This window comes from Pelobates fuscus, chromosome 5 (genome assembly GCF_036172605.1).
Source record: "Pelobates fuscus isolate aPelFus1 chromosome 5, aPelFus1.pri, whole genome shotgun sequence".
Taxonomy (NCBI): domain Eukaryota; kingdom Metazoa; phylum Chordata; class Amphibia; order Anura; family Pelobatidae; genus Pelobates; species Pelobates fuscus.
This window is the reverse complement of record NC_086321.1, coordinates 21359482-21375442: the sequence shown is the minus strand read 5'-3', so window position 1 is coordinate 21375442 and position 15961 is coordinate 21359482. Positions and strand designations below refer to the sequence as shown.

Here is a 15961-nt window from a genome sequence, read left to right as displayed (position 1 = left end):
TAGTGTTCTATAAAAAAAACATGTAAAAGTGCATACACATCAAAGGCAACCTTTCTATAACAATAGAAAAACATAAATAGGAGTCTGCTTTGAGCTAATGTCAGCTGTTGGAACAGAGGAAAAGCACCATGATTGTAATATATTGCAATCTTACAATACATGTAGCTGCTGCTAATTGTATTCATTGCTTGAGGTTTAATAAAATATTGACAAATGTGGAATAATCACAATTTATTTGCAAAACAAGAGAACTTACACCCTCTTACAGGAACTGACTTTTGTAAGAAAGAAAATAAACTGTGCGAGAAGTGAGTTGTTACACAGCAGGACCTCTTGGAGGTAAGTGGCAATGGAATAGCAAACTAAGCTATCGATGTACAACACAAAACTTCCATCGCTGAAAAATTGGCCACAATGTGCTGAGGAACTGGGCGACAGTTTTTTATTATCTTATGAAGAGAAAATGACTGCAGGGTTAGATACAACTGACCCTAGAGTCAAAAAAGGAGGACTAGATGGGCAACAAATAATGGGCATAACCCAGAGCAATGATTAATAGAAAGAATTCCCAAAAGTCAGAGTTTCTGGAAGGGGGAGCAAGAGTCCTACTTCTAAAACACGCTGACAGAGGGTGTGCCCATACACAATGGTATATAGTATAAATCCCCGGTATAGGGAGTAAAAAAATAAATAAATCTTTAATAGAGAAACATATATTGATACATATATAAAAAAGTAAATGATAAATAGCCTAAGTTTCTGCACCTTAAAGGACCACTCTAGGCACCCAGACCACTTCAGCTTAATGAAGTGGTCTGGGTGCCAGGTCCCTCTAGGATTAACCCTTTTTTTTATAAACATAGCAATTTCAGAGAAACTACTATGTTTATAATAGGGTTAATCCAGCCATTTATTTTTTTTACTCCCTATACTGGGGATTTATACTATATACCATTGTGTATGGGCACACCCTCTGTCAGCGTGTTTTAGAAGTAGGACTCTTGCTCCCCCTTCCAGAAACTCTGATTTTTAGGAATTCTTTCTATTACATTTTTTATTATCTCGTACTTATTAGGAAACTGAAAATACCGTTTGGGACGAGCCAAAGTATATTCTTACACAGAATGATTCTAAACATATATTGTAGTTTAAAGAAAAAATCATCACAAGGGGACGCAGGCCACAATGGTGAGAGATGACACAGACACCACACACCTTGACTCCATAACCAGTAACCTGGCCACTAAACAGGACTTACAAACTCTCTTACTGAACATACAGAAACTACTGGCAGCTGACACAGCGGCAATTAAAAAGGACGTCCAGCAGGTCACAGACCGCGTCAGTGCCACAGAGAATGACATACAAGATGTCCGTACAGAGATATCAACTATACAACACACCCTAAGCAACCTTCAGTCCGCTAACCAGGTACTTACCTCACAAATCTCAGCGCTAGAAGACCGCCACAGGCGCAATAACGTCAAGATCCGCGGGGTCCCTGACACAGTAACAGCAGAGGAACTTCCCCACTACCTGCGACGCCTAGTGGCCTCGGTGCTACCAGCCCCAGCAGCGAGAAAATTTACTATTGACGGGGTGTAACGCTTACCTGGACCCACCAAGGCACAACCAGCTGCCCCCAGGGATATTATACTTCGCTGCATATCTTATCAGGACAAAGGACACTTGCTGGCAGCCCTGAGGGACAAAACCCCATATACATTCGAAGGCTCCCAGCTCACGGTCTATCAGGACCTCACAAGGGCCACCCTACAATGGCGCAGATCTCTACAACCAATCACATCTCAACTACGCACAGCAGGGATCGCATACAGATGGGGGACCCCTCGATCCTTGCTGGTATCACACAAAGGAGCCACACACAAGCTGGGAACTGTCTCTGAAGGACCAACGCTCCTGACTGCACTGGGGCTACACGTGCCCGCCGCTATCCCATCTGGGCCGCTGAATCCTAGGGGCTGGGATCCAGCTAACATTGAACCAAGATCTGGTGCAGCAGCGCCTCCACCAACTTGACTATATAACATACTACAGAAAATCGCACCTAGTTGTGCCTGCATTTCCTTTATGTTTGCTTGTTTTTGCTTCCTTTTCCTTTCATGTTACCAGCAAATGTTCTGCAGCTCTCTTACACTCTCGACCACCCTGCCAACCATGATATACATGCTGTAACGCAGCACCGGCGATATGGCCTGACACGGCCTTAAAAGATGCCTAATATACCGCACCTACACGCGGTCACAGACCAACGATCCCCGCTGGCAAACTAATTTAATATACCCCCGCCACCCCCAAGGTTAGGGGCACCCCACGCAGAGGAAAATCTCAACACCAAAGGTGCTCAGACCTACACAATTAGCATGGAGAAGGGCTACTACCCCCCTCATTACACAACGGGCACCACTGGTCACACTCCTTACTTTACCCTCCCTCTTACTCTACTCTCCCAGTTCAACACGCAAAACACAACCCTCATGCACTCTCTAGATCGAGTCCTACATCACCCCCTCGACCTGTCATTAGTAATTGTAAGCTTGACTCGTGTTTCTTTAAGCCTGAATGTTTTAACTTAAAAAATGTGCAGATCCAACCTATGCCATATATATGTCAAATACAAGTTGTCGGTACCTGCTATTGTGGCATTACCTGCATGTCTGTAAACCTTATGCACACAAAAATAAAAAATTTATAAAAAAAAAAAGAAAAAATCATAAGCAATCTATTTCCCTATACAGGACAAGTGCCTACTACGCCAAATGGAAGATCCGGCCCTGCCTTTTAATATGAAAGGGGTGCAAATACACAGCAAAGCAGTGACGTGAACACACTGAACACAGAAGCAATGACATATAAACAGCAGAGAAAAGCAGAATTCTATATATTTTGTAAAACGTAACAAAAAAACTAAACTTTTCCAAGTGCAAAGTACAGAATTTTTATATCTAAACAGTAGAGCGTTCGTAGGAACAAAGACAGGAGTTATGAAGTTGTTTACAGCTGTACCTGTCATTAATGCTCCTGTTCAGGCAGAGATTAAGAGACGTAAGACTGTGACATCTTCTCACAACTTCCATCACAGTTTCATTGTCTAGCTTTGTGATGTGACGAAGGTCCAGGCTGGACAGGTGTTTGAGCTAAATAAAAAAAAATAAAAAAAGATTCTAAGGAAATGCTTTCAATGTCTTTGCATTATAAACAGTTGTGCACCAGCCACAGAAAGGTTGAAAAAAAATAATAATAATAAAAAAAAAAAATATATATATATATATATATATATATATATAAATAACAAACAGAAGATAGTGCGTAGGCGCTTCACTGAAATTTTGACAGTTCTGTATAAAGATATACAATGAATGGTGTAACCGGTAACCTAGTGCTTCCCCAATGCACCAAATTTACATAATAAAAAAATAAACATTTACCAGTATATACACCTCCCCAATGTGATCACAGCAAAAAAAATTTTGTAATATTACCAATATAGGACCAATATGGGACTGGACTGTAATACAAACAGCGTGGAACTGGACTTGGGTATAAACTAAAATAGAAAAACAATAAAAAACAACAACATAGTGTAAACTGTATAATAAAAAATGTGTAGTAGATAAGTATGTGACTCTCACTCACATTCTCCAGAGCCGTGCCAGGCTCTGTAAAATAGGCTCAGGGGTGCCAATACTGGCTAACGATCCAGGTGATCCAGATAGATGCGACTCCAGAATTTGGATGCAAAATATATTTATTGTATAAAATTATTTTAAAAAGGTATAGGCACTAATGGGCACTATGGGGGTGGAACCCAAAACAGACAATAGTGTATATAGCAAAATTGGAGTTCCACTTACCCCTATCTTTTAGCAGCCCAGAGTGTCAAAAATACACATAAAATAACAAATATAAATATGCAGAAGATTGAAGCAGACGCGTTTCGGCTAACAGCCTTCCTCCAGTGCTTGTCTTCATGTTCTGTTGGGTCTTCTTTTATAAGTCCTATCTGTCCCATTCACCTGGATTCAATTTCGTACCGGCGTCGCGTCACTTCCGGTTTCGCGGGTGACTTCACTTCCGGTTTTTCGGCCGGCTGGAACGCACGCTGAAACGCGGCGTTCAGGATGTTGGTTGCTCTTAATTGTTATGATTGAGTCCCCATAGCAACCTTAACCTCCATATTTGCAGGATATCATAACGAAATAAGAAAAATAAAAATTAAAAATATGATCTATAAATGGCTTACACCTACAAGACCTGCAATGTGTAAGCCATTTATAGATCATATTTTTAATTTTTATTTTTCTTATTTCGTTATGATATCCTGCAAATATGGAGGTTAAGGTTGCTATGGGGACTCAATCATAACAATTAAGAGCAACCAACATCCTGAACGCCGCGTTTCAGCGTGCGTTCCAGCCGGCCGAAAAACCGGAAGTGAAGTCACCCGCGAAACCGGAAGTGACGCGACGCCGGTACGAAATTGAATCCAGGTGAATGGGACAGATAGGACTTATAAAAGAAGACCCAACAGAACATGAAGACAAGCACTGGAGGAAGGCTGTTAGCCGAAACGCGTCTGCTTCAATCTTCTGCATATTTATATTTGTTATTTAATGTGTATTTTTGACACTCTGGGCTGCTAAAAGATAGGGGTAAGTGGAACTCCAATTTTGCTATATACACTATTGTCTGTTTTGGGTTCCACCCCCATAGTGCCCATTAGTGCCTATACCTTTTTAAAATAATTTTATACAATAAATATATTTTGCATTCAAATTCTGGAGTCGCATCTATCTGGATCACCTGGATCGTTAGCCAGTATTGGCACCCCTGAGCCTATTTTACAGAGCCTGGCACGGCTCTGGAGAATGTGAGTGAGAGTCACATACTTATCTACTACACATTTTTTATTATACAGTTTACACTATGTTGTTGTTTTTTGTTGTTTTTCTATTTTAGTTTATACCCAAGTCCAGTTCCACGCTGTTTGTATTACAGTCCAGTCCCATATTGGTCCTATATTGGTAATATTACAAAAAAATTTTTGCTGTGATCACATTGGGGAGGTGTATATACTGGTAAATGTTTCTTTTTGTATTATATATATATATATATATATATATTAAAAATATCAACAGTGTTCATGTGACAGTGTATGTACAACTCTTGTTCCTAGAATAGAGTTTTTCTGTGTGTGTTTGTGCGTGTATATATATATATATATATATTTACATATAATATGTGCATTAGGAGCTTTTACTGCAAATTCAAGTGATTCAACAAGTGTCTTTAAATAGGTCACAATTTAACGGTTATTCTCACCAGTAAGTGTAGATATAATGGTGATTTGTTGTGAAAACTACATTACAGTGAACCTTGGGAAGCTGAGAAGGAGACAGTTCAAAGTACATTACATTAGTGCGTTGCCAAATATACTGTAAAACACAGCAACAGCTCGAAATCAAACTGCGGTAAGCACACTGACATTTACGTCTTAACACAGTAATCATTTGTAATAGTCATTTTTACGTCTTAACATAGTAATCATCATTTGAGTTGAGAAGGATGTGTAGGTTAATAGATCTGTGATCAAGGTTTAAAAAGCAAATAATGAAACTCATTTGTTGGTAAATGAGAACATAATGAATCTTATAAATCCATAGATTTTTCTGACAAATTAATTTATGCTGCTCAGAACAATGTATTAAAAATAACACACAGGGCTGTACATTAAGATGCAATTTCAATCAATAACAGAGTGAATATGAAACTGAACCGATGGCCATCTCATCTGTAAATATCTAAACTGTTTAATGTATTCAGTTTCCAGTTTACCTTGATGCCGATAACCAGGTGGAAGAATATCAAGTAACCCTTTACTGCACCAATACCGACTGTGACAAAACTGTGTGTCAGAAGGGATATTTTTAAAAAGGCAACAAGAGAGATTATCTTCGTATATGTTCATTTTTTTTTTGTTTGTTTTTATTTCATTCAAATGGCGGCAGATAGCACCCTTTACTCAAACTAATATAGATTAGGACCCCCAGTCTGCATGATAACCTTTCCAATATTTCCGGTTAGGAATTTAACAGTATATGATTAAATACATGAACTGCCGTTAAAATAACAGGTACATCGTGGAATACCTCATATAAACATTTATAACTATTTAACTAGGTATATAAAGAAACGTATATATAAAAAAAAAAAACACAATATAAAACTTCTGTAGAAGGTACAACTTCTCTAAAGTTATTTTTGTAAACATGCAAAAATATATATCAGAAAATTTAAACTATATACAATGAAGGAAAAAAAGTATTTGACCCCCTGCTGATTTTGAACGTTTGCCCACTGACAAAGAAATGATCAGTCTATCATTTTAATGGTAGGTGTATTTTAACAGTGAGAGACAGAATAACCAAACAAATCCAGAAAAACACATGTCAAAAAAAGTTATAAATTGATTTGCATGTCAATGAGTGAAATAAGTATTTGACCCCTTCGACTTAGTACTTGGTGGAAAAACCCTTGTTGGCATTCATGTCAGGATTACTAGTTGATCCAGCACGTAGAATTGTGTCACACAGATGACTAAAAGGTAACGTATTACCGGGCCTTAGAATGGCCGAACTTAACGTACCAAAGAGTAGTCAGGATACTAGCCGAGGTCAGGGGATACAGAAAGAGACAACGATAAGGGAAAGCCAGAAGTCAGGGATACCAGAATACAGGGAAGTCAAAATCAAAGCCAAAGTAAAAAAACAGAAGAAACTTGAATCAGGAACGCGGTCTCGGACAACCACTAGGGAAACCACGACAGGGCACTGAGCAGGATGAGAACTGGGCCTAAATACCCCTCCTCTGGATATGATAGGCTGTAATTGGCCTTTGACCCCAAAGGCAGTTACAAGGTTTCCATTTGCATAATTGCTGCTTAGCACAAACCCTCCTGTGGATTTGATTGCTGCTCGGCACAACTTTTCCTGTCAGAACAGTAAATGTCATTAATCACATTTTTATATGCGGATGAATACGTGACAAAGCACAGAGGTCAGACGTTTCTTGTAGTTGGCCATCAGTTTGCAAACATCTCAGGAGGGATTTTGTCCCAGTCCTCTTTGCAGATCCTCACCAAGTCATTAAGGTTTGAGGATGATGTTTGGCAACTCGAACTTTCAGCTCCCTCCACAGATTTTCTATGGGATTAAGGTCTGGAGACTGGCTAGGCCACTCCAGGGTGTTAATGTGTTTCTTCTTGAGCCACTCTTTTGTTGCCTTGGCTGTGTGTTTTGGGTCATTGTCATGTTAGAATACGCAACCACGACCAATTTTCAATGTCCTTGCTGAGGAAAGGAGGTTCTCACCCAAGATTTGATGGTACCTGGCCCCTTGCATCGTCTATTTGATGCGGTGCAGTTGTCCTGTCCCCGTAGCAGAAAAACACCCCCAAAGCATAAGGTTTCCTCCTCCACGTTTGACGGTGGGGATGGTGTTCTTGGGGTCATAGGAAGCATTCCTCCTCCTCCAAACACGACGAGTTGAGCTGATGCCAAAGAGCTCGATTTTGGTCTCATCTGACCACAACACTTTCACCAAGTTCTCCTTTGAATCATTCTGATGTTCATTGGCAAACTTCAGACGGGCCTGTACATGTGCTTTCTTGAGCAGGGGAACCTTGCGGGCGCTGCAGGATTTCAGTCTTTCGAGTGTAGTGTGTTACCAATTGTTTTCTTTGTGACTATGGTCCCAGCTGCCTTGATATCACTAACAAGATCCTCCCATGTAGTTCTGGACTGATTCCTCACCGTTCTAATGATCACTGAAATTCCACAAGGTGAGATCTTGCATGGAGCACCAGACCGAGGTAGACTGACAGTTATTTTGAGTTTCTTCCATTTGCGAATGATTGCACCAACTGTTGTCACCTTCTCACCAAGCTGCTTGGCGATGGTCTTGTAGCCCATTCCAGCCTTGTGTATGTCTACAATCATGTCCTGACATCCTTGGACAGCTCTTTGGTCTTGGCCATGGTGAAGAGTTTGGAATCTGATTGATTGCCTCTGTGGACAGGTGTCTTTTATACAGGTACTTCCTTTAAGAGAGTGCTCCTAATCTCAGCTCGTTACCTGTATAAAATCACCTGGGAATCAGAAATCTTGCTGGTTGATAGGGGATCAAATACTTATTTCACTCATTGACATGCAAATCAATTTGTAACTTTTTTGACATATGTTTTTCTGTTTAGTTTTTTTGTGGTTATTCTGTCTCTCTGTTAAAATACACCTACCATTAAAATTATAGACTGATCATTTCTTTGTCAGTGGGAAAACTTTCAAAATCAGCAGGAGATCAAATACTTTTTTCCATCACTGTATGCATAAAAGACTAATTCAGCTAAGAATTCATCATTTCTATAGGCTATTAACCTCTACTTATTGTATATAGAGGAAATGAAAATGTTTTGTTTTAAACACAATAGCGTGATTTTGTAATAAACACTTGTAGTCTTTGTGCAATTCCACAAACCTTAATAAGGATTCGGGTATTTTAGTACTCAGTGTTTCTCAGCTTTCCTGTGTAATGTCATTTTCTAGGGTTCATAGAAATGCATTCAAACTTTCAGCAGATAAGAAATAGCAGAGAATGGCTGTTCAGACAAAAAATGTATTCTCAAGAACATGAAAAACAGCTCTGTATCGGTTGCAAGCCAATGAAGTGGCAGTTGCTGGAAACTAAGAATATGAATCATGAAAACAGATTATTTAAATCTGTGTGCCATAAATTGAATGTATACAATAAGACTCTCGAAAACCTTAACAGACACATATTGTGCTTCCATCTGGAATACAGAACCTACATCACAACACTGATGACAAAGGTGGATATTTGTCGAGATTTCTAGACCACATGAAACCTGCTTGTACTTCACCTTTGTTTTCTATTAGTTGTTGGTCCTGATTCGTGTAATAAGCCTGCTTAGATGTCCAAACATCTATCAAGTGGCTGTTGAAAATTGGGAACATAGTTAAAGGAAAGTTTAGTGTTAGCAATAGAAAAATTGATTTCTAACACTAACTTGTTCCTCTGCCTAACACCCCCCTCAGCGATGTAAAGGGTTAAGTAACCCTTTATTCACCTACCCGATTCCAGTGCTGATGTCCCTCAGTGCTGGGTTGCACTCTGCCTCTACCAATGTCATCCTATCGGGGGGACCTAATGCGTATGCACGGCGACAGATATGCACGCATTAGGCCTTCCCCCATAAGAAAGAATTGCATTAATGCTTTCCTACTGTGTTTTCATAATTCAAAGCGTGTAACACTGAGTCAATCTACATGAAACTCCAGGAATCGCCTCTGGTGGTGGTCTACGAGACAGAGGCAATCTTAGTACTGCTTTCTCTAAAACTGCAATGTTTTAACAGGCCGCTGCACTGGACAAGTTAACTTTTCGATTCTTTGTTTGTTTCATTAAGTATTTTATGTTTTCATTTTGTTTCATTATTTCATGTTACTGTATCTGGGTCTCTTTATGACCTGGCTCTTTACTTGTGTGAAAAATACAGACAATAAATGCAGGAAAGAGTCCTTTGGGCGAAATATTGTAATCCTGGTATACTGTATGAAATGAGTTATTCTAGGATGCTTACAGACGATATTAGAAGATTCAGAGATGAATGCCGTGTTTGTAAATGTTTGGTGTGATAATTATTGTCCCCAGCGTACATTGATCCTATTGTATATGTTACGATGAAAATAATTTTTTTGCGCTATTGAAAAGTATCACAATGTATAAACTCAATATAAATGGTCACAAAAAAAAAGGGGACAGGGACACTGCTCCCAGACCACTTTAATGAGAGGACCGGTCTGGGTGCCTACAGTGTCCGTTTAAAGTGCTCGGCCTTCTTCAACCTTATAGAAGATACCTACCAGTATGCAGGGCTGGAGAAACAGGATGTCCAGTTCAACAGATTAGAGAAGAAGCCAGAAACATGAGAAATAGTGAAAGGCAGTTAGGAGCTCTGAGAATTAAAAACGCCAAGGCATTTTTCATTAAACTACGTAAGCTCTTCTAGAACTGGTACACATAAATGATTTTCAAGCAATTACCAGCTTGGGTACTCACTAAATGCAACTCGGTAGCAATTGTAACATTTATCTGGGAAGAATCTCCCCAGAGTGCGGCTCCTGATGAGTTGGATGCAAATCACTGTAAACTCAATGGGAGTTCTGCTGTTTAAAGGAGACTCCGGTAGACAACGAAATAACTTCAGCTGTAAATCAAAGTTACAGTGAAGGCCTTCAACAAAACGATGCAGTCACTTTTACCTTGGTAGTGACAGAATTTGCAGATTTGAAGAAGACGTATGCCATGAACAGACTCAGTAGTTAGGGAGTAGAATGTTACTAAGACTCAGTAGTTAGGGAGTAGAATGTTACTAAGACTCAGTAGTTAGGGAGTAGAATGTTACTAAGACTCAGTAGTTAGGGAGTAGAATGTTACTAAGACTCAGTAGCTAAGCAGTAGAATGTTACTATGACTCAGTAGTTAGGGAGTAGAATGTTACTAAGACTCAGTAGTTAGGGAGTAGAATGTTACTAAGACTCAGTAGTTAGGGAGTAGAATGTTACTAAGACTCAGTAGTTAGGGAGTAGAATGTTACTAAGACTCAGTAGTTAGGGAGTAGAATGTTACTAAGGCTCTGTAGTTAAGGAGTAGAATGTTACTAAGACTCAGTAGTTAGGGAGTAGAATGTTACCAAGACTCAGTAGTTAGGGAGTAGAATGTTGCTAAGACTCAGTAGTTAGGGAGTAGAATGTTACTAAGACTCTGTAGTTAAGGAGTAGAATGTTACTAAGACTCAGTAGTTAGGGAGTAGAATGTTAATAAGACTCAGTAGTTAGGGAGTAGAATGTTAATAAGACTCAGTAGTTAATGAGTAGAATATTACTGTTGTGGACATGAAATAGCACCTAGATTTATTTTAGTTAGTAAAATGTCTATTTACTAAATTTTATTTCAATCAGTATTTATCGTTTCACATGATTTATCTAAAATGGCCGCTAGGCCCAGGGAGTTTCCCTTAATCATCGAATAACATTCGTACTAACAAGATGGCGCTGGAATCTGGGGGAGACCCGCATGATGCCAGTGACATCACACCCGGTAGGACGAGCAATGAATCAACCACTTAACCCCTAACCAATTATTGATGTATAAATCAATGTTATCTCTGACAATGCTTATGATGTAATTTTGCTTTATAAGGGGCATGCCACCCCCTCTAATAAACATTCCTCAAGTTCTTCATTAACCTGAAACTTGTGTCTGGTGTGAATTACTTCAGGGAGCGTACACGCACTGTTTCTTTAATTTGGCCAGGGGCAGATACACAAAATTTATTGATTGATATCCACTTCAATTACTAAGACTCTGTAGTTAGGGAGTAGAATTTTACTAAGACTCAGTAGTTAGGGAGTAGAATGTTACTAAGACTCAGTAGTTAGGGAGTAGAATGTTACTAAGACTCAGTAGTTAGGGAGTAGAATGTTACTAAGACTCAGTAGTTAGGGAGTAGAATGTTACTAAGGCTCTGTAGTTAAGGAGTAGAATGTTACTAAGACTCAGTAGTTAGGGAGTAGAATGTTACTAAGACTCAGTAGTTAGGGAGTAGAATGTTACTAAGACTCTGTAGTTAGGGAGTAGAATGTTACTAAGACTCTGTAGTTAGGGAGTAGAATGTTACTAAGACTCAGTAGTTAGGGAGTAGAATGTTACTAAGACTCAGTAGTTAATGAGTAGAATATTACTAAGACTCTGTAGTTAGGGAGTCGAATTTTACTAAGACTCAGTAGTTAGGGAGTAGAATGTTACTAAGACTCAGTAGTTAGGGAGTAGAATGTTACCAAGACTCAGTAGTTAGGGAGTAGAATGTTACTAAGACTCAGTACTTAGGGAGTAGAATGTTACTAAGACTCAGTAGTTAGGGAGTGGAATGTTGCTAAGACTCAGTAGTTAGGGAGTAGAATGTTACTAAGACTCTGTAGTTAGGGAGTAGAATATTACTAAGACTCAGTAGTTAGGGAGTAGAATATTACTAAGACTCAGTAGTTAGGGAGTAGAATATTACTAAGACCCAGTAGTTAGGGAGTAGAATGTTACTAAGACTGTAGTTAGGGAGTAGAATTTTACTAAGACTCAGTAGTTAGGGAGTAGAATGTTACTAAGACTCAGTAGTTAGGGAGTAGAATGTTACCAAGACTCAGTAGTTAGGGAGTAGAATTTTACTAAGACTCAGTAGTTAGGGAGTAGAATGTTAAAAAGACTCAGTAGTTAAGGAGTAGAATGTTACTAAGACTCAGTAGTTAGGGAGTAGAATGTTACTAAGCAGAACAATAAATAAATAAAGGGGTGCAATACCCCCATTATATATAAAATAGATTAGGTTGCCTATTCCACTAATATCTCCTACTGAGCTAGAACGCCACACGACAGTGCCCTATCGAGCTGCACTCACCTGAACATACATACATTATAACGGTGTTAATATAAAATGCAAGATCCACTGCAGCCACACACTAAACTACAACTTCAAAGCTCCCAAAATTTCAGTTTTTTTTGTTGTTGTTTTTTTTAACCTGACTGGCAAAAATAATGGTTATTAAGTTACAGTATAGGATCTTACATTGCATTCTGCCTGCCACAAGACCAATGTACCCAATTGTTGCAGGTTCTGTTCTAGCAACATAATGCCTGCTCTTGTGAGATTAAATTGCTTACTTGGGAAATCCTGATTTTTATATAAGGAGTATATAAGGCCACAGCTCAAAGCAAACAGTTTAAATAATAATCATACTAACAATAATATACTGGGAACAGTTGAAATAATGTGTATTTTTGTTCCAATTACCTTAGTAAGGTGTATGACACCTTCAGATGTAACAGAACAGCCCATAAATCCAACATACTGGAGACTAGGACAGTGCTCTGCAAATGCCTTCACTGACTCATCTGACACCTGAAAAACAGAGGGAATAAAGAGAATTAATTTCACATTTTACACCTTCACTGGTAAGCAAGTTCAACAGTTTTAGATTACATATAACAGGAACATGAAAAAAAAAAAAAAGGAAAAATATTTTTATAAACTCTTCCTTGATGCTGTGAGAATATGAACCAAAAACTCCAGCTGAAGACATGTCCACTTTAGCAGGTCTGGTATTGGTTGAATAAGGGTGGATCTGTCTGTTTGCAAGTAAACAATGTAACAGCACTTGTAAGGGTCAAATGTCCCATGGGGCAAAGTATGCACCCTTTCTCTTGTATGTAAATGAGGCAAGGGGAGATTAATCCTCACTTCCTATTGTATGTAAATATGTTTGGGTGGGAGGCAAAGGCCACTTTATAAAGTACACAAATTAGGTTGGAGAAGGCAAAGAGCCACCTTGTAGGGAATGTAAAATTGAATGCAAGGATATATTGCCAATTTATATTGTAAGTATATAGGGTTAATAATTACCCATGTTCAAAAGATCAAAAGTTGTAGGTACCACAATGGGCACCCTTTAAAGGGTCACTATAAAAAAATTAAAGAAGCAGTAGTTGGGGAAAACACTTCTAATAAATGGAACCGTGGGCAAACTATAGCATGGAAAATGTTTTTATCATGCATATATACTGCTAGTTTAAATAATGTTTCAAACAGATCAAACACGTGTTTTGGGCACATTGCTGGGTTTTAACGAGACATCTTGTCCTTAAAAGTCACAAAAAGGTAAGTCAATAACACAGAAAGGCTTGAAGGAGGTGTGGGTGCTGCGCATGGCGACTTAACCGATTTTCAATCAACAAGTGAATGGATTAGCCCCAAAGCCTAGTGGCAGGCTGCTCTATTGAATACTACGATATTAACTAGATATAGATTTTAGACCATTATCACAGATGGTGCGATCTCGCAGATAATTGTCTTTATTCATATAAAATAAATTTAAAAAAAATCAAGCTATTAAAATAAATCTTCATTATGTAAATAGGGAAAGGAATTCTAAATGGTAAGAAAATTAACATACTAAAAATGACCCTTGTCAACAAGGTCGCATGCATTTACAACTAATCACATTAAAGAAGTCCATTAGTGTTCATTGTGAAATCTGTAATAATTTCATTGCCTGCTCGACCTTCATTGACTTTCACTCACTGTGCTTTGCTGGATGTTGGTCTTGCTTGGGAAGAATAATACAGCTTGATGAGAAAAGATTTATAAGTCATGGACTGAAGTAGTGTGAATGGAAAAGACATTGGCATGAAACTAATGGCTTGGATACTTTGCACCTATTAAAAAGATCTATGGTACTTATTTACAGCTTAACTGTTTCACAATAATTTACCAGGCTATTTGTATGGCTCCGGCAACGCTTTCCTGGATTTTAAAGTCAATTTTCTGACTATAGAAATTAAAATTTAGCTTATTGTTCCAGCATTTCAAATGTAAAGAAAAATGAAAGATATACGGACCCATACGGCTTGCTATATAGCTAAAAGAATCTGCATGTGGGGAGAATTTGGGGTGTACCAAAGCACTTTTACAGATCCCTTTAACTAGAGATACCATACCCACCATAGGACACATATCATTTATTTATATTGATGGGCAACATACAGAAAGTCCTGCCCTGCAGTATGTAGAAGTCAAATGCTGCAGGTAGTAAATCATGTAATAAATCAATCAGGAACCCGACATCATATACAAATACAGGGCAGCAATTTATGTGCTGCCCATCAACATTGTGAAATTTTATGTGTCCCAGAAAATGTGGTATATGGCAACAATAACTAACAGAATTTGACTATTCATGACGTCATTATTTTTCAAAATAATGCCCTATTTTAAAGATAGTGTGTTTGGATTGAGCACTACAGGTACCAGAGTAGACAGAACTCGCAGAGGGAGTCGCTGCCTGCCGGAGTGGACAGAGGGAGTCGCTGCCTGCCGGAGTGGACAGAGGGAGTCGCTGCCTGCCGGAGTGGACAGAGGGAGTCGCTGCCTGCCGGAGTGGACAGAGGGAGTCGCTGCCTGCCGGAGTGGACAGAGGGAGTCGCTGCCTGCCGGAGTGGACAGAGGGAGTCGCTGCCTGCCGGAGTGGACAGAGGGAGTCGCTGCCTGCCGGAGTGGACAGAGGGAGTCGCTGCCTGCCGGAGTGGACAGAGGGAGTCGCTGCCTGCCGGAGTGGACAGAGGGAGTCGCTGCCTGCCGGAGTGGACAGAGGGAGTCGCTGCCTGCCGGAGTGGACAGAGGGAGTCGCTGCCTGCCGGAGTGGACAGAGGGAGTCGCTGCCTGCCGGAGTGGACAGAGGGAGTCGCTGCCTGCCGGAGTGGACAGAGGGAGTCGCTGCCTGCCGGAGTGGACAGAGGGAGTCGCTGCCTGCCGGAGTGGACAGAGGGAGTCGCTGCCTGCCGGAGTGGACAGAGGGAGTCGCTGCCTGCCGGACTGGACAGAGGGAGTCGCTGCCTGCCGGAGTGGACAGAGGGAGTCGCTGCCTGCCGGAGTGGACAGAGGGAGTCGCTGCCTGCCGGACTGGACAGAGGGAGTCGCTGCCTGCCGGACTGGACAGAGGGAGTCGCTGCCTGCCGGACTGGACAGAGGGAGTCGCTGCCTGCCGGACTGGACAGAGGGAGTCGCTGCCTGCCGGACTGGACAGAGGGAGTCGCTGCCTGCCGGACTGGACAGAGGGAGTCGCTGCCTGCCGGACTGGACAGAGGGAGTCGCTGCCTGCCGGACTGGACAGAGGGAGTCGCTGCCTGCCGGACTGGACAGAGGGAGTCGCTGCCTGCCGGACTGGACAGAGGGAGTCGCTGCCTGCCGGACTGGACAGAGGGAGTCGCTGCCTGCCGGACTGGACAGAGGGAGTCGCTGCCTGCCGGACTGGACAGA

General features: G+C 40.5%; 1 protein-coding gene across 3 annotated transcripts in view; it reads right to left on the bottom strand.

Moving 5' to 3' along the window:
• Positions 1-15961, bottom strand: part of FBXL17 (F-box and leucine rich repeat protein 17) — a 532799-nt gene that overhangs the window by 382563 nt on the left and 134275 nt on the right. For all 3 annotated transcript variants that reach the window (XR_010090864.1, XR_010090865.1, XM_063453643.1), the window contains exons 5-6: positions 12941-13048; positions 3028-3158 (exon numbers count right to left, since the gene is read on the bottom strand). Coding sequence is in view for 1 of the 3 variants with exons in the window: in XM_063453643.1 (XP_063309713.1) it covers positions 3028-3158; positions 12941-13048 (239 nt within the window). In the remaining 2 variants the exon portion in view is untranslated. The remainder of the gene's footprint in view (positions 1-3027; positions 3159-12940; positions 13049-15961) is intronic.